Source organism: Homalodisca vitripennis, chromosome 2 (genome assembly GCF_021130785.1).
Source record: "Homalodisca vitripennis isolate AUS2020 chromosome 2, UT_GWSS_2.1, whole genome shotgun sequence".
In the NCBI taxonomy this organism is placed as follows: Eukaryota; Metazoa; Arthropoda; class Insecta; order Hemiptera; family Cicadellidae; genus Homalodisca; species Homalodisca vitripennis.
The window spans coordinates 110668712-110686218 of record NC_060208.1 but is presented as its reverse complement, the minus strand read 5'-3'; the positions used below and the strand labels follow the sequence as shown (position 1 = coordinate 110686218).

Sequence of the window (17507 nt, the reverse complement as noted above, 5' to 3'; positions counted from 1 at the left end):
GACTTTACTAGGCGGTGCCATCCTTGTGGATTGGCGGCGGTCGGTTGGTTGTGATCATGTCCGTACCGGTACATGGCTTAACTCGGGTCAATCCTTTGGGAAGTTCGGTGTCGAGACTTGGAATCGTCTATAGACGACTTTGGTCCTCTACGAACTTTGTTTCTTTATGAACTGAAAAATATTTGTAACATTTTAGGAGATTCAGAGATGGAAATGGTACAATAGTTCAAACGTACAGTCCAGCGAACTTTCACATAGCATAGTTCTTGCCGGCTGCTTCAAAGGGAGTCAAATTCTGACCATTTTATGTTTTATTAATTTTTCTAATTACATGAGTAGGCTACTAACTCTAAAAAGACATGAAAAATAATGGTTATTCCTTATAGAATGTACTTACATAAATTTAAACAAATTTAAAATAACAATCCATGTATGCACATAACAGTTGATTACATTGGACATTAGACATAATGTATAATTAGTATAATTAAAACAAAACAAGTAACATTTACTTACCCTATTTATTTTTTCCTTGAAAATAAATAGGGTAAAAAATAAATGTTTGACTGTTTGTGAAACAAAGAAGACACGTAAGGCACTGTTCTTGCCACCATTGGTCAATAATGAAACACATGATTTTAATTTTAAATTTAATTCCAAACACATTTTTCTTTTGAATAAATTTTGAACGATGATGTTGAATTGAATTAACTTTTAGGCTTTAAAAATGTTAATAAAGAGAAGCTATATTTTTACATGTAAAAGAAATGAATATGCTTTTGAAATTGAATAAAATAACTAAATTGTATTTAAAGTACTCTTGAGCCGCGTAGTACTAACTATTACTTCATAGGGTAGACATGTTTGATAGCATTAAGAAATAATCAAATGTATCACCACCAATAATAATTTCTCATCGATACATAAATTCTGCAAAATGATCTGCAATGCACTCACTTTTGAGGCCAGTTTTTTCCTTTATTCATAAAAACATTTCGAGCCAATGTTTGCATATTAATCGCTATTGTTCGTACTGTTGTACTAACGCTCTTCCACATAAACGAATTAACAACAGCTAGTAATGACGACATTAAGAACAGCTGGTAATGACGCCACGAGTCTAAATAAAGAAAGCTGGCAATATTAATCATTATTTGGTTGTTTTAATGAACAATTCGATATATTATCCAACTTCGATACATAAAAGTCTTACACAATTAGAGTTATAATAAATTACCTTAGCAAGAAGAATCTCGTACATAACAATTTTATAACATAAATTTAACAATGACATTACAAAACAACAAAACCAACTATGGCCTGGACAGATATCAAAGAAACCTTACAATATTTATAACTTGCCCAGCTTGATATCAATGAGTAACCGCTTTTGTGAAATGGAGAAAAGAATTCTCCCCATGGGTTATCAGGAGCAAAAGCCACATGTTGAAGCCACTTAAACAAATCTCGTCACTTGTGAGAAATATCTCACATATTTTCCCCATATTCATCGCCATTTTCAAAGTCCGAAAATATTAGGCTAGTCACTTCTTGCTGTTTATTATGTACATTAAAATTACTATATAACTAATAAGTTGAAATGATATGTAAAGTTAAATAAATTGAAATATTGAATTATTCCTTTGTATAAAAACATCGAACCATTCGATAAAAACAACTGAATAACGAGTGTAGGCCGCTTATTAAAGTCTACCTAATTATGCATATCTATAGGCCAAATGTCATACTCGATAGTCATTATCCGATTGTGTTCGTGGTCGCTTTATTAAACTGCAGCCACACACTTCTCAGGAAAAACACTTGCAAATGATACCAAAAAACTCATAGATCACCTTTGCATAGACATAGGGTAGGCCTACTTAATTATATACATTAAATATTCCACTTTCTTAGTAGGCCTATTAAGTAGGCAGTATTAGTTTTGAATGAAAATACCTGCAAACTGGACCAAAATGCTGCAGGTAGGGTTTTTATCATATTATCAATTAAACTCAGGGATTGCTTTTGTATAGACATTATTTACATACAAATTTTAACTTTCCAAAGTCTAATAACTAGAATGAAAAATACCTCAAACTGTAACAAAACGAAAAATACTGTACTTAAAATAAACCAATTTTGGTATTTAAAAGTATAAACCAATTTACAGCTTAGGCCTATTTCAAATTCCAAAATTAGCTAAACAGTTTTGATTGTGTAAAATTAAATCGTCTAAATAAGATAAACTATTTACTCAAATATATAACCAATGACTAGGCATACCTGTGGTAGGAACGATGTTTGGTTTGACTGACACTGATGACTGAAGCATTGGATAAAATATTTTCGGCCATAAAATAGCAAAACAACCAACAACTATTGCTAAAATAAATATTGTTTTGCCAGTTCCAAATTCGGTGGCCATTTTCGTTCGTTCGTTGAGAAGTATAGAAAAACACTGAAAATTAAAGTTTGTTATGTACACGGTGTTACAATCCGAAAATGGCAAAATTAGTACACAACGATCACTCTAGTGTTTTTACATAATTAGAATCCCAGTCTGACCCTTATTCCTAGACCACTCAACGAAGTAGGCTAGACACATTCTCACAGGGGAAAGCAGCAGACGACCTAAATGCAGACGACACATTACAACATTAGTCAAGATAGAATTAAACTCACAGCCTTTTAAACTTTACGTTGTGTTAGACCTCATTCTGTACTGTATTCGTTTTTATTTTTCACATTGCGTTATACTCAGACAAAATTTCAAGAATAAAACGTGAGATGAATACTGAAGAGAAATATAAAAATGTTCATAAAGCTTGTAAATAAGTACATAATGTAAGGGATTTTCAAATAAACTAATACTTTTTGATCCACAGAAATATGGACAACTCGATGGAAGGCTGGTTGGGTCATTACTCAAATCATGTAATTATTATTTTAAAATAACAGTTAATAATTTCTGAATCAGTACAACTAAACGACAAATAAACTCCTTTCCTTAACTAATAATTGTATTTTGCAATTGTTTTTAAATTCGTTGTTTGTGGTGTATTATTGACAATGGATGATTTGAAGGGATAACAAGATTACGAACGTTTATTATCATTGTATTGTGACAAGTATATTCTGTGGTAACATAAGTGAGAAAACAAATGGTTGACGTAGAACTATATTTTTTGCTGTTGGCTACACTGTTTGGAGAACTATGGGTAATCCGAATTTCTGAAGGTCGCCAAGCATAAGCTTTCGCTATTGGACTTCACAAGTTTTGCCGCTTTAACGTAGGCCTACTCATTATGTTTTGTGTGCAAAAGACTGTGGACAAAATTATGTAGTGTACGTTTTAATGTAAATAGCCCAAATACAAATAATTCTAGTGTTTATTATTTTTATTGATGTAGTTACTCCATTATTTAAATTTGTTGCTTTTAGAAAGACATAGAAACAAAAATTTACACCTAAGACTTATTATAAACTTTGGAGACGTTCGTCCCTAAGCAACAGAAGCAACAGGTATGGCCTGATTTAGGCGAATAATTTTTATGAACGATATTTTGGTACTTTCTTACTAAACTGAGACAATATTTGTAAAGTGATTGGCTTTATTAAATCAGAAACAGCTTGAATAAATAATTGTGTATTCTTGTATTCGATATTTGATATAATGCGTGCATTATTATTCGGGTGCGACCAAGTATTCTGCTACTTAATTAAAGTGTGCATTTAAATACAAGCTTAAATCATATAAACAAATAATAAATCAGGTGCAGATATAGAACACTTAACAACGTTAAGAAGTGTAAGTGACAGACTGCGATAAGATAACCAATTGCCTTAACGCGGTTCAGTGACCTGACCTTGAATGAGTGGCCTACAACCGGCCAGTATATCGCGCTAAGTATTTATCTTCAAGGCTTGTAAAGTAAACAAAAAGCCTCAACGTGCCGTGTAAAAGTTTCAGATATTTAATAAAAAATTCCGTTATTTCCAATAAATATTTTTTTTTTTACTTTTTTGTGATGTCAGTATCGTGTTGTGATACCCATCAAATTGCAATAGGTATAGACTACTACTTCAGGTCAAACAAAATAAAATTGAGAGCTAACAAAGTTTATACTGTTTACCAGAGTTTGTTAATAGATTTACATTTGCCTAACTTATTATGTCCATACAACTTCTTATTTCGAACTTTTAGTCGATTATTTGTCATACACTATGTAAGTATACTCCTTAGAAATTGAATATAACAATAGTATTTTAGTTTATAAAATATAAAATAAAAGCGTCTTAGAATTTTAGCCGGTCATACCAACAGATTTAAGTTTAAAAGACTTTAAAAGCGATAGTGCAAATTAATACTTAATAATACAAGGTACAACTACGCCATACTACGTATCGAAACAAGCTTAGCTGAGGTTGCATGCACAATTTCAAATCTATAGGTAATTTCTTTCTCGAGATCTGCGAACAAATAGACAGAAAGACAATCACACAAAAAATTGTTGGAAAAATGATGATGTATCATAGAACTCATTCTTGTAGAAATGGAACTCATGCAACATTTAAAATCTACATATCAAGTCTTTCTTGGAATATGTTGCCACATGAAACATACAAATCTTTGTTCATTAAATTGGATTTTATCAGTGTTTAAAAAAGTACTCCAAGTCACTATAAAATAAATTGTATGTGTTCTGATACTTCGGTTACATGAGTTAACATGTCACGTGTTTGAATCTCTTACGGGTGTTTTGACTTTGTTTACAGATTTATTTATTCTGCTATTTTATCGTTGCCATTATGGTTACCCATAAGACCAATGTCAAAATATTCGCTCAGCCAAATCCCATGCAGTGAGATGCACCATCACTGAACTCAATGTTCCTCATATAGAAATGAAGCCTCAGGCTCAATTTCAAGTTTATAGATCAGTTCGTTTTTGAGAAATCGTGTAGAGAGACAGAAAGATAGACAGACAGACAGGAATGTAATTTGTCCAGTCCCTTAAGCGATAGGCTTCGCTAAAGCTCAGCCAATAAAAATTATACCTAAATTCAATACTTTTTCTTCAAAGCAATGGTAGACATCACACTTGAAAATAAAATTGATCTAACGAGTAGTATTATTTGAGAACCCTATATTTCTGTTGAAATATACATCATAATATGACAGCACGATCATTTCTGTATCGGGACATTTCCGATCAGTATTTTCCCGACTTTACAACCCGTCCCAGATCGTCCAACTTTTCAATCAGATCACGTTGGACGGAAAAAGGCAAACACCTCTCGAAATGAAACCCAAATTGAAGCACGAGTCACGTGAGCGCTTTTATTAATTGTTTTATGAATTAATTTCCTAAATAAAACATAATGAATTAATCAAAACTAAAAATTAAATTGAAGTTGAATTTAAATTTTGGAAATAGTCTATAAATTCATCCACATAATAAACACATTACCGTATTGGTTTAAAGTAATTTAAATTTTTATTCAAACAATTGATCATTTTGTTCATTCTTAATGTTTTCTGGCAAAACATTAAAAAGACATCCTCCAGAAGAAGAGGGAAGATTTTCATATAGGTTCAGTCTAGGCTGATGTGGGCTATCATGTCCATTAAATATAGTATTATGTGAACGCAGATTCTTGCCTGTTGTCAGTGCACATTTATCATGAGAAAACAGAATATTGTTTTAAATTAACAAAGCAGGCATAGTTAGAATTCCAAAATTTTAGAGGCATTTCTACATGATTCAATATTTCAACCTTTGTATAGAACCATAACGAGCCTCCCTGTCATAACCTTATTGGCTCTTGCCTGTCCTGCCAGTTTGGCGTAGACTCCTTTCATTTTATCGCACACCTCCTCCACATGTTTCTCAAAACTCATACTCTGTCCTACTACCACTCCTAAGTACTTCATTTCCTTTTTGCAACGTCTATATTCTCATTCCAATGACAGCCTAGGTGGTCTTACCAGCTTTCCTTTCAACATCACTGTCACTGTCTTTGCTTTTGAAAACTTCAGCTTCCTTTGTTTTCCCCATTCTATTACCTTTTCTACGGCCCTACTACCTCTATCAGCCAACTGTTGTAACTCTGTCCTCTGACTATCAACGGTGCGTCGTCAGCATATGCAGTGATTGTTACTCCTTCCCCTAGATCCAATCTTAGTAGACTGTCGAACATCACATTCCACAGGAGTGGTCCTACAACTGATCCCTGTGGGCACCCTCTTCCCTGCCTTTCCATTTCCTACCCTGAGTAACACATCTCTTTACCTTGGAAGTAATCTCTAATTAGGCAATACAAGCTCCTCGAACAATTCCACATCCTTAAGATTTCTGGCCACCATGCCGAGTCGAATGCACCCGCTATGTCCAGGGAGACGGCCAGCACATATTTCTCTACGGTCTCCTCCACATCCCTCTTCACTTTTATCAACGCATCCACTGTTCCTCTTCCCTCCCTAAATCCGAACTGCCTATCACTTAATAAGTCTTCTTCATTGAGCCATCTTTTCATTATTGTTACAATCAACTTTTCGCCTAACTTTCCCAACACTGAAAGTAGTGTCACTGGTCTGTACGATTTCACCTCACTGGGATTCTTATCCTTATTGTTTAAGAATATCTTTACTACTCCTTTTTTCCACACTGATGGGAATCTTCCTTCTGCCAACATCCTATTGCATAGGATGAGCAGATGCCCTTTATAATTCCGTACATCCTCTTCACTACCTCTATCTTCACTCCATCGTGCCCAGGAGCCTTTCCGTTCTTCATTTGCTTTATTGCCGCATCCAACTCCTCTTCTGAAAATTCTGGTTCCTCCAACCCCCCCTAACTAGTTCTATTTGTGCTCTTACAGTTCTTTGATCATTATTATCCTCGTCCTGATTGTCATCTGGCAACAGACCTTGCAGTATTACTCTCAGCGTCTCGTCTATCGTCGTCGTAAAACTTCCATTCTCCTTCTTCATACTGACCAATGTTGTTTCCTTCTTTGATTTTTCCATAATGATCCTGTAGGCCTTCCCCCAAGGGTCCCTTTCACCGTCTTCATCCAGAAGCTTCTGCCACGCATTCCTCTTTTCCTTCTTGATTTCCCATACATAAGCTGTCCTCGCTGTGACGTAAGCTCTTCTATCTTCCTGAATCGGTGCCCTTCTCCATCTTTTACCATATCTTCTAATCCTTTGCTTCATCTCACTTATTGTTTTTGTCCACCAATGTACCTTCTTTTGGTCTTTCCTTGACTTGGGCGCCGTCCTCTCCATCACCCTTTTGATCACCTTTTGAAGCTCCTGAGCACACATTTCTGCTTCTTTTCCTTCCCACTGCAGCCCCTCAACCTCCTCAACCAGAACTCCGTCAAATCTCACCCAGTCAACCTCTCTTAGGTTCCACGATCCTTCAGTCATCTCATTTCTGTAAGTTCTTCCTACCTCCCTTTCCTTCTTTTCAAACTTTATAAGTCGATGGTCGCTCAGTGACTCTTCTAAAGAGACTCGTTACGTCCCTCCTTCCTAGTGTAACATCGATGTTTGAATATCCTCCTTAGGTGTTCTCGAAGGTTGTCCAACGGGAGAGAGGGAGAGAGAGGGGGGGAGAGGGAGGGAAGGAGGGGGAGGGGGAGAGAGAGGGAGGGAGGGAGAGAGAGAAAATATTGATAAATCAAACTCTTTATTTTTATCGTAATATCACGTTTAAATACACGACGTTTGCGCTCTTGAAGAGTTAGATTATAAGTGATGACTTGTAAGTGAGACTTATGACATTGTTGATAGTAAGTAAAACAATCTATGAATGTCGATGATAAGAACCAATTTGTTTGAAAAGCCAATCATACAACGAAGAGTACATGTAATCACAATAATATGCACAATCATTATTCCCAGAATTTATTTGAGGATGGCAAATAAGCCAAAAAGAAACATGTATCCCACTATAGTAAACATTTATATCACTAATATGTTATCTGTTAAATGATAAGAACACGTGGATTAATTATTTAAATATAAAGAGGTAGCGTACAACAAACCTATTACGCCATCCGTATCACTTAAATAGTTTATTGTTTCAAAGTACTGACAGAGGAAACTTCTATATAAGGATTATAGAATGATTTTCAAATCATGAGGTGAAAATTGTAGGGTGGGGGTATTATTGAAAGAGATATTGAGTACTTGGGCAGCAATTGAGCCCTCAATTCGTCTTGCATCCTTTTCTGGGTGACATTAATTCAGCTTGGTTGTTTCAAATCAGGTAAAGATAAATAACTTGCGTCCTTATTACTACACCAATACTAAGTAAAATATTCCTGTGTAGTTTTAGAGGTTAACTTGTTTTAAGAAAAGGGGAAATGAGATGGCAATGAGTCATTTGGGGCTTTGATTTTATGTATATTTTTCGCATTAAGATAAAGACATATAGGGTCGGACGTTCCCCAAGGGTCAGTACTTGGTTTAGTTTTCTTCTTTCGCGAATTTTTGTTTAGTTTTCTTCTCGTATATAATTTGAAGTTTTTACGTACAGCTAATGGTTTTGATTCAGTTACAATATGAAATGTGTAATTTAATATGCTTGGTGTTGTAGTGATGACTGAAATTTTGAATCCATTGTAGGAGGTAAACTATGAAGGTACTGCTGACTTTGATGAGCCTGGGATGTTTCGCTCATTGTGCTCGGATCCTCGCAGTGTTTCCACTCCCTAGTAAGAGCAATAGTATCCTACAATACGCCATCTTCCGTCTGTTGGCTCAGAGAGGGCACGAGGTAGTGGTATACAGTGCCCGCCCTCCCCCGTACAGTGTAGCCAACCTCACGCACATCGATCTGCCTACCAGTCTCACAGAGTTGACGAGTAAGTCATAAAATATTTTAGTTGGTAGGTTAACAACTTTCCCTCGTTCGATTTATTGCTGAAGCATTAACATAAACAACTTTAAAAAATAATAAGATAAAAATAAACTGTAAATCATTATGTGTACTTGATGTATATAAATTTGATATAGTTCATAAAGTATTAACTAACAGGTATCCCCAAAATCAGTTTTAGTGACACAGATTGCTGGTTAATAATAGTTCATTCCCAGTCGATTGTAAACTCATTTGTAATTTTTTTCCATTTTCTGATCATTATTCTTGATGGAAGTCACCAGGTTTGAATGTAAAAGACATTTTTTATTCTTCCACAATTTAAATTGATTTAAAAAGCGCTTTCGCCGGTTAAGGCATCATCAGTTACTGTTTACAGAAAAACATATGTATAAAATAGAAAAAAATATGATAAAATAGAATACAATTTAAAACTAATTGTAAAGACCAAAAACTAATACATTATAAAAGAATTATGTCGAAAAATATGGTTTGCAATTCATAATTTTGGAATGAATTTCTTCTTTTACTAACGGTAAAAAATGTCGAAGAAATTTAGAGGAGATTGGGAAATACAATTATCTTTTAAAACCGTCATACATGTACTTTCAATTTTATTTCTTATAGTACAGGAAGATACTTTAAAAACTGCACTTGATGATTCAAAATTTATATGGTGATTTTCCTTTATGGCATGTTCTACTAATTTAGATTTTTAAATTTTTTTTATAATTGTAAATATATTCTTTTAACCTCGTTTCCACAGGTCTTGATGTTTGGCCGCTATAAGTTTTTTTGCATCCACAGTCAATTTTATATATTACATTTTGGTTTCCTGTTGTTTGGTTTTTGGTTTTAATTTCGTTAAGTAGCGTCTTAGATTATTTTTTGAATTAAAACAGTACGGATGTTAAATTTAGAATTTATCTCATAGTTATATAGGAATAATCAAAAATGACAAACAGCTACGCCAATTACTTTATTGTGCAGTAGTACTTTACGGCCATGCCACTCGTATTGGCATTGGTATATTATTATTTCAATTTATATGTGTGATGGGATAAGAGGTTTTCGGATATTAACCAACGCTATTGTTATACTCGTAAACAGAATAACACGATTCGTGGATTTGAATCTTCTTCATCAGGTGCCAATAAACCTAAAGCATAAGGTTAAGCATGCATAAAAAATTTAATAAAGCTAGTAATACCAATATAAAAGGAAGTATGTGTGTTTGAATTTTCGATTTTTTACAAGCAAGAGCTACAAGTGACTGAGAACACTTTTAATTGAATATATTCCTAGACAACCATAAGCTAATACTCGTTTAGAATAGAATTGTAACTGTAAGTATGTGTTGTAAATAATCTCTTTCCACCTCCAAGGTGAGATGAATTTCGATTGTCCTGCATTACTTTGTTTTATGCGTTATTTGCCTATAAGCGTTGTTACAATAACTGTATAGTAATTACGCCTTTCTACCTTTTCTCACGGACCAAGCATCGCCAGTTCCGATCTGGTCACGAAATAATAACGTAACAGTGAAGGTTACAGTGCTCATTAGGACTCTTTAGCAACACCCCACAATATCATAATTTTAAAATTTTGATTATATATTTCATTTTCCATTTTTACCCACACAATCCACATATTGTAGAAATTTATTGACAAATTTCAATTTACGGACATAAATTCCTAACGATAGGCCTTTCAAACTGACTTATGATATTTTGAAAAACATGGTTACTTCACATTCCTACAACCAAGAGATGATTATCATTAACAGAAATTGTAGGCTTCCATGCGAAATTGGGTTTTGATATAATTGAAATTGCATCCTCTTTTGTGGTAACAAGAAAGTGATATGCTGCATCCCCAATTTAGCTTGTGAACGCACGATAAATTTAAATTCTCGCGATAAGTAAAGTTTGTAGTAACATCTTCTAAGGACATTTCTTATCAATTTCAAAATTATTCCCATTTCCCTCACAAGGAGGTTTGTGAAGCAATCCAACAAGATAAAATGGGATGATCTATAGAATACGAGTTTAATCTAAAAATTAAAAAGCTTATGAGACAAAACGATTTAAACCAAGAAAGCATTAAGCCTAATTTATCTAAACCATTAGAACAATAATAAGATTATTATTCAATGGACGATATAATTAGATGGAGACCACCTAGGAGGCCAAGAGTTTTAATCAGTACTTTTGCTTTAACTAAACCGTTAAAGTTATGTGCCATATGATGGTGTTTCTATTAACAGTTGCCTATTTCTTACTTAGCCCTATAAACACTCACTTTTGGGGAAATATACATTTTGTACGTAAACTACACCTGATTGTATCATGTTAACATTCCATGAAGTAAAACTCTTCGGCTGAGCTTAAAAATTAAAGGGTGGGACTCTTTTACAGAGTACTTTGGAATGCAGCATAAACGTTCTATTTTCTATATATAATTTATTAATGCAGTTATTGTTTAAATAACGTATTATGAAGTGACTTAAACACTTTTCAATTATAGGTACATGGACGTTTGAGCAGTTCCAAGAGATAATGGACGAGACTCATTTTTATGGATTTTCAATGAAGAGCTTTTTTGAAATGACAACACTGGCTTGCGAGGATGTCCTTAAAAAGAACAATATAAAAGAGCTGCTTAAATCAGACCAGCGGTTTGACCTAATTTTTCTTGAAATTGTGGGTCAAGAGTCTCTCTCTGTGCTGAGCCACAAGTTTAATGCTCCTATCATAAATTTCCAAGGATTTGTTACCTGGAGTCTTGTAGATTGGATTTCTGGCAACTCCTTATCCATTTCACACATCCCAGAAGTAGCTTCCTTTCCATTCACGAACAACATGTCATTTAAGGAAAGACTACAAAACTTTTTGTCAACAGTTCTTACTTTTATATACTATCACTTTGAACACCTTCCTCATCATCAAAAGTTAGTGGAACAATATTACAAAGGTCCTAGCATGCCTCATGTGTCAGATATGCTCAATGAAGTCTCAATAACTCTTGTAAATTCACAAAAGACCCTAGAATATCCCAGGCCGTACACTCCCAATATGATCCCAATTGGGGGTGCCCATATGTCTACTCACATGACTCCTCTACCTCAGGTATGTGTATAAAATTTGTATTCCTTATTTAGTTAACGTTTAAAGTTCACAAAGTTTTATTTATTGTAAGGCTGTGATTTTAATTTCGGTACAATCAATAATCTTTCAATATTGCAATTAGTGTTTAACTTCAGTCTAACTACGTCCAATATTTTTATTTTTTCCAGGATATGAAAACATTTATTGACAATGCTAAAGAAGGAGTGATTTTCTTCAGCTTGGGCACATTTGTTCCTGTACATATTATGCCCAGTAAATATATCCAGGCCTTCGTAAATGCGTTTAAAAAGCTACCACAGAAGGTCCTGTGGAGAATTGAACTTGACAATATACCTGGACTTCCTGAAAATGTGAAGCTCACGAAATGGGTGCCTCAGCCCACAGTGTTGGGTAAGTACGTAGAAGTCTGCACTTTAGTAAGCATGTCACATCACACCATTGTCTAAAGCACTCTGTGAAGCACTTGTTTACTGATGTCAGGTTCGTTTGGAGACCATCAATCAGTGATGGCTGTCCAAGTAAGGATAACCTATGATGCAGCAGTCTCCTGTTCCTGGCGTATATATAATGAAACGTGTTGTTAGATATGGGTTTCTGCAATAATTATAAGTTCGATTTATGGTGGTATTGTATTAACAATTATCCTATTTAAGTAGCGATGTTTAGTGATGCTACAATGGCATGGTTAAGAGAGCTTTGGCAAGATATGATGAACAGTGGTACGAAGTGGTATCTTACCCTCCAGTAAACGATACTCGATGGTGCTACAATGTCAGGGTTCTGTTACTCAGAATATGGAAAGGTGTCCAGTGATTTATCCCATGATAAGTTCGACATTTTAAGTTAGTAACGATGCAACAACGTCGTCGGAAATGGAGCGTTAGTAAAATAAGATGGAAACATTTGAATTCTAGCTGGTCTTATTGTTTGATTCTAACATTTGAATAATATGTTCTATTAAATTGGATTGCAAATTTTTACCGGTGTGTCAAATATAATATTTATTAAATTCACTTTGAGTTCTGTTTTTGACATTCGTCCGATTGTAGTTTTTTTTAAAGGTTGTACTAAATTATACCTTATTAGATTCTAATCAACTGTTTTCAATTTTACTGTCTTCTTTATGTATTAATTACGATCTATAGGGTTTTCTTTATGAATTACGTATCTCACAGTCAATATAGTTGACAAGTTCTTGTGTTGTACAGGTCACCCCAACTGCGTGCTCTTCCTGACTCATGGAGGACTGTATAGTCAACACGAGGCTTTCTATGCAGGAGTTCCAGTAATTGGGATACCATTCTTTAGTGAACAAAGGTAAATATCTCTCAGTGTTTAGTTAAAATAACAAGTTACTTACGTTTAAAAAGTAAAGACATTTATCGGTGTTATACGTTGTGTAGTGCACGACGACGGAATATATTTTCAGTGTTTGTAATGGCAAATATAAATGAAAATTTGTAATATTCCAAGAACAACAAATTTGAGATGAGTGCAATAAAAATTATGGGAATATTTCTTTGTGGAGTCATCTGACCATGAAACCTGTGTTTCGAAAGGCCTCGTGTCAAAGATAAAAATAATATTCGAAATGAATTGTTATTACTAACTGCAACTAGTTTTAAATTATTTCTAATTGCCCAGGAACCGTCTTCATTGTAACATATTAGTCATTAGCCTAGTATAATAACAATAGGCATTCTATAAATACGTTTCAACACAATTAATTTATTAAATTTTAACGGTTTTGTATATTCTTCTTTGAAAGATAGTTAAGTCGTGAAGAACTCAGTTTAGGATACGCTAATATGCTTATAGAAAATTGTTTAGACGTTTCCGTCTGGTATAGCTGAAGAGCTGAATCAGCATACGATGGGCCAGGCCGTTTAGCCTAGAACAGAGAAAGATATAACTGGTCCCATTAATCTATTTTGGAAGTTTCTCTTTCACATTAAGGAGAATGCTGATCTTGAATTAAGGTCTGAGAAACTACTACTCTATACCCATATATAAAAGACGCCATTATGTAGTATAATTATCAGGTGGTCAGGTTATAAGATTGTTTTGGGATTAAATACGGTGATTGATCAAATACATCAACTTAATAATTAGTATATTAATAGAAATATGTGTGTTTACATAAATTATTGATGTAGTATTAAGAGGTGAAAAAATACTTGATTCCTAATTCAAAACTTGTTGCCAGATTCAACATGAAGTTCTATGAAAATCTTGGTGTCGGAATCAAGTTGGAACTAAACGAAGTCACAGAAGAAACTGTATACAAGGCAATAACAACAATAATAAATGAACCTAGGTACAATAATTATTAATATATGACTACTAATATTAGGATGAAATAATACTTTATAATATGTAGTGCATAACGGTTGAAAGTCTAAAAAATGTTAACTGGAAGTATAGAACCATTTTAGGTTTGTATAAAAATACTGAAATTGGGAATTATGTAATCCTGTGATTGTCTTCTTTTTGAACATACATTGTAACAAGGGAATACTTGGAAAAATCACATATGCGATGAATAGTAAGTATTAAATGTTTGCAATAACATTCTTTCTTTAGCTACTGAGTTTATAGTAGGAATCAATGTTATTATAATGTGTAATCTTTCAGAACATTGACATTAACATGCAGTATATGAAGTTAAACTGTAAATGGAGGAGATGTGTGTATCAAGGAAGAAAGTTGGCATACTGGTGAGAATTCTCTTTTAACCTAACGGTAAATCTTTTTCCCATGATGACAAGGTGATACTTTCATTTCTTGATAAACACATAGGTATTGTTAGGAAGTATTAGCTGATGAACATTAAACATATTTCATAATTGCTGTAATAAAAATACATTACGAAATAGTTTTCCTTTTTCATTGCAGGTACAAGGAGAACGCCAAGAGAGTGTCCAGTATAGTCAGAGACCAGCCGATGTCTCCAGCTGACACAGTCGTGTACTGGGTAGAGTACGTGTTGAGACATGCTGGAGCTCCTCATCTCAAGCCTGCCTCATTGTATCTTAGGTGGTACCAACTGTTTATGGTAGATGCTATTTTGATTTCTTTTGTTATTATGTCATTTGTCTTCTTACTTTCTTATTTTGTTATTAGGAGAGCTTCAAGAATTTGTTTTAATAATAACAAACATGTTTCTACTACTAAGAAGAGAAATTGATTTTTGTAATGATTTGTTTTCACCTATTTCTATTTTAATGTTTAATTTAAGTGTAAATGCAATTTTACGTGATATATTATATATTTTAATATATTTACATATATAAGATTTTCAACTAGTTTCGTCTTGAGTAGAAAGAAATCCTTACAATTATTGGAGCACAACTTATTGAAAATAGTATTTAACAATTATTTATAAATGTGTTAATTGGAGTTGAAGCCTAAAGAATTTGATCAAACTTACATGCAGTTAACTTAAAAATATAAATGTATGTAATTATTTAACGTGGTAACCATGTATTTATAGAAATAAAAAATTAATTAATAAAATATGTGAACTTAATTTACTAACCTTCCTACTAATAATTTGAAATAAGAAGAGGACACATACAAACATAATAATTTACATACCCACACTGCACTGTTTTGTTTGTTGGTTTTTAACTAATTAAATAATAATAAATAGCTTTCCCTACAATTAATTACATTGTTTATGGAGAAGAAAAATTCTAAATATTATTATTTTTTTGCTGTTTGTTGGCAAAACATAAATCAGCATAAAAGTATTATTAACTTGAGTATCAATATACAAACATCCAGAAATCGAAAACTTCTTATGAAGAATCTATATAATTAGCAACATGCTCAAGAAATAATTCATTTTATATAAAAATTTGACCAAATTAATTAAAAATTATCAACAGATTCATATGACAAAAACCATTTAAATCAAAAATTTAAAAAATACAGTAAACATTATACAAAATTCTTATATTTTTTTAGTTTGACTATTACACTATAATTTTAGAAACTATGTATTTACAAATAAAGGGGGTATTTCGCCGTAATTCAGGGAAATAATTCATAATGGAATACCTCTTTACGGCGCTAAAGAGATATTGTAAAAGGAGGATTAAAGGTTTTCGTCAGTAAAAATTGAAAGGAATTCGGTACTTTATAAATTAAGAAACTGGAATAAATAAATAAAATCTCAGATGATGTCCCATTATCGGTAGTAAAAAGTATTTTGAAGTGGTACTGTTCGAAACTTCCATATCTTTGAGAAGTTTATCGCCGACATATGAAACCATCTTGAAAAAGGATAGTTAAAATATTGTACACTCTAAATTAATAATCACATTTTTTCGTAACATGTAAGGCAAAAGCTGAAGTTTGTAAACTATTATTTATATTTAAATACAATTTGAACAAAACCTTTATTAATGTCGATAAAAATTAACATTAGACGCATTTATTGAATTCCTCTGGTAACAGGTATAAACATTTTAGCGTTTTATTAAAATCTCAAAACGTATAGTATTACTGGCTTAAAATTAAATTATTTACTGGCAACAAAAAAGCAATATAAAAACACACATACGAATTAAATTGGAATATTATTAGAGAATTCTAAAAAATTGTTGTAGCCATTGATTCATTCCAAAATCAATAACAACGCCCGTAATTGATTTTACAATATTATATAGTTGTTCATGTCTTAAATATAGGTCATGTATTCTGAATCTTTTTCTTTATAAAATGCATGAGTGTAAAAAATTATTTTCTTAACATTTAAAGATTATCTCGCAATATTATGATTGATTATCTGTCCCATAAAACATTATCACGCTTTATTTGTAGCAGTTCACTTGAATTTATTTGGACATATTAATGTTTATAATTCCTTTCATTGTGATAGAATATAAATTTGTAGGTACATTTTTTATATTTCAAACTCTGTGTCTTTAAATATGCGATAAGTGGTATTCCATTTTAAATAAATAGGTAAATAAGAAGTTCAATTTATTTTTTTATAGTAACGTGACAATACAGTTGACGGGTTCCTCATCCCTCAAGAGCCTACTTATGAATCTCGCGATGACATCATAGTAAACCAATCTGATAAAAGACAGAAAAGCGTTCATGTATACTTATAACTTTGACTCGCCTTCGGCTCGCTGGGGGCTACGCCCCCCAGGTGCCCCCAAAGTAAACGCTTGCAAATTCGGGGATAAGCGGAATTCGGTGACTGGTTAAGTCCGGACATTAAGTAAATGACAAGGGATTTAAAAATTGACCTTTTTCATAGATTTTTTTCCGGATTCGTAAAAACTTTTGACTTTGAGGGCATTTTGCGGTTAAACCGTTAGAGATACGACAAAAAGTGACTGGACCTTTCTTGTTGGAAATTTAATTTTGTCTTTCGATTGTGCCCTCAGATCTGATCTACGACCTATGGTTTAGCCAGAAATGAGCTCGGGAAAAAAGTCTGTGCACGGGTCAGCTATCTTGAATTGTTTAGT

The 17507-nt window shown here is 33.2% G+C and overlaps 2 protein-coding genes across 11 annotated transcripts in view; one reads left to right on the top strand and one right to left on the bottom strand.

The window, feature by feature from the left end:
• Window positions 1-2651, bottom strand: part of LOC124354591 (FK506-binding protein 5) — a 55341-nt gene extending 52690 nt beyond the window's left edge. For 3 of the 8 annotated variants that reach the window (XM_046805167.1, XM_046805168.1, XM_046805169.1), the window contains exon 1: window positions 2284-2651. In XM_046805167.1, the coding sequence (XP_046661123.1) occupies window positions 2284-2425 (142 nt within the window). In that variant the 5' untranslated portion in view covers window positions 2426-2651. The remainder of the gene's footprint in view (window positions 1-2283) is intronic. The other 5 variants (XM_046805162.1, XM_046805165.1, XM_046805164.1 and 2 more) reach the window with 2 other exon arrangements.
• Window positions 2652-3272: 621 nt separating this feature from the next.
• LOC124354590 (UDP-glycosyltransferase UGT5-like) lies at window positions 3273-15528 on the top strand. Of its 3 annotated transcripts, XR_006921695.1 has the most exons (8): window positions 3273-3522; window positions 8638-8876; window positions 11417-12018; window positions 12186-12408; window positions 13227-13335; window positions 14225-14335; window positions 14653-14735; window positions 14914-15054. XR_006921695.1 is itself a non-coding variant. In XM_046805160.1 (7 exons), the coding sequence occupies exons 2-7, from the start codon at window positions 8648-8650 to the stop codon at window positions 15203-15205; spliced, it is 1566 nt and encodes a 521-aa protein (XP_046661116.1). In that variant the 5' UTR covers window positions 3273-3522; window positions 8638-8647; the 3' UTR covers window positions 15206-15528. The 3 variants fall into 3 exon arrangements, 2 of the variants coding, with proteins under 2 accessions (XP_046661116.1, XP_046661117.1); XM_046805160.1 differs by lacking the exon at window positions 14653-14735 and having other exon boundaries at window positions 14914-15528; XM_046805161.1 differs by lacking the exons at window positions 3273-3522; window positions 14653-14735 and adding an exon at window positions 8076-8278 and having other exon boundaries at window positions 14914-15528.
• The last annotated feature ends 1979 nt before the right edge of the window (window positions 15529-17507 follow it).

Excerpts from the sequence above, each read along its gene's own strand:
- LOC124354590 (XM_046805160.1), top strand. The coding sequence starts at position 8,648 with ATGAAGGTACTGCTGACTTTGATGAGCCTGGGATGTTTCGCTCATTGT. Across the intron at positions 8,877-11,416 it reads CAGTCTCACAGAGTTGACGA|GTACATGGACGTTTGAGCAG; the intron begins GTAAGTCATAAA and ends TTTCAATTATAG. Across the intron at positions 12,019-12,185 it reads ACATGACTCCTCTACCTCAG|GATATGAAAACATTTATTGA; the intron begins GTATGTGTATAA and ends TATTTTTTCCAG.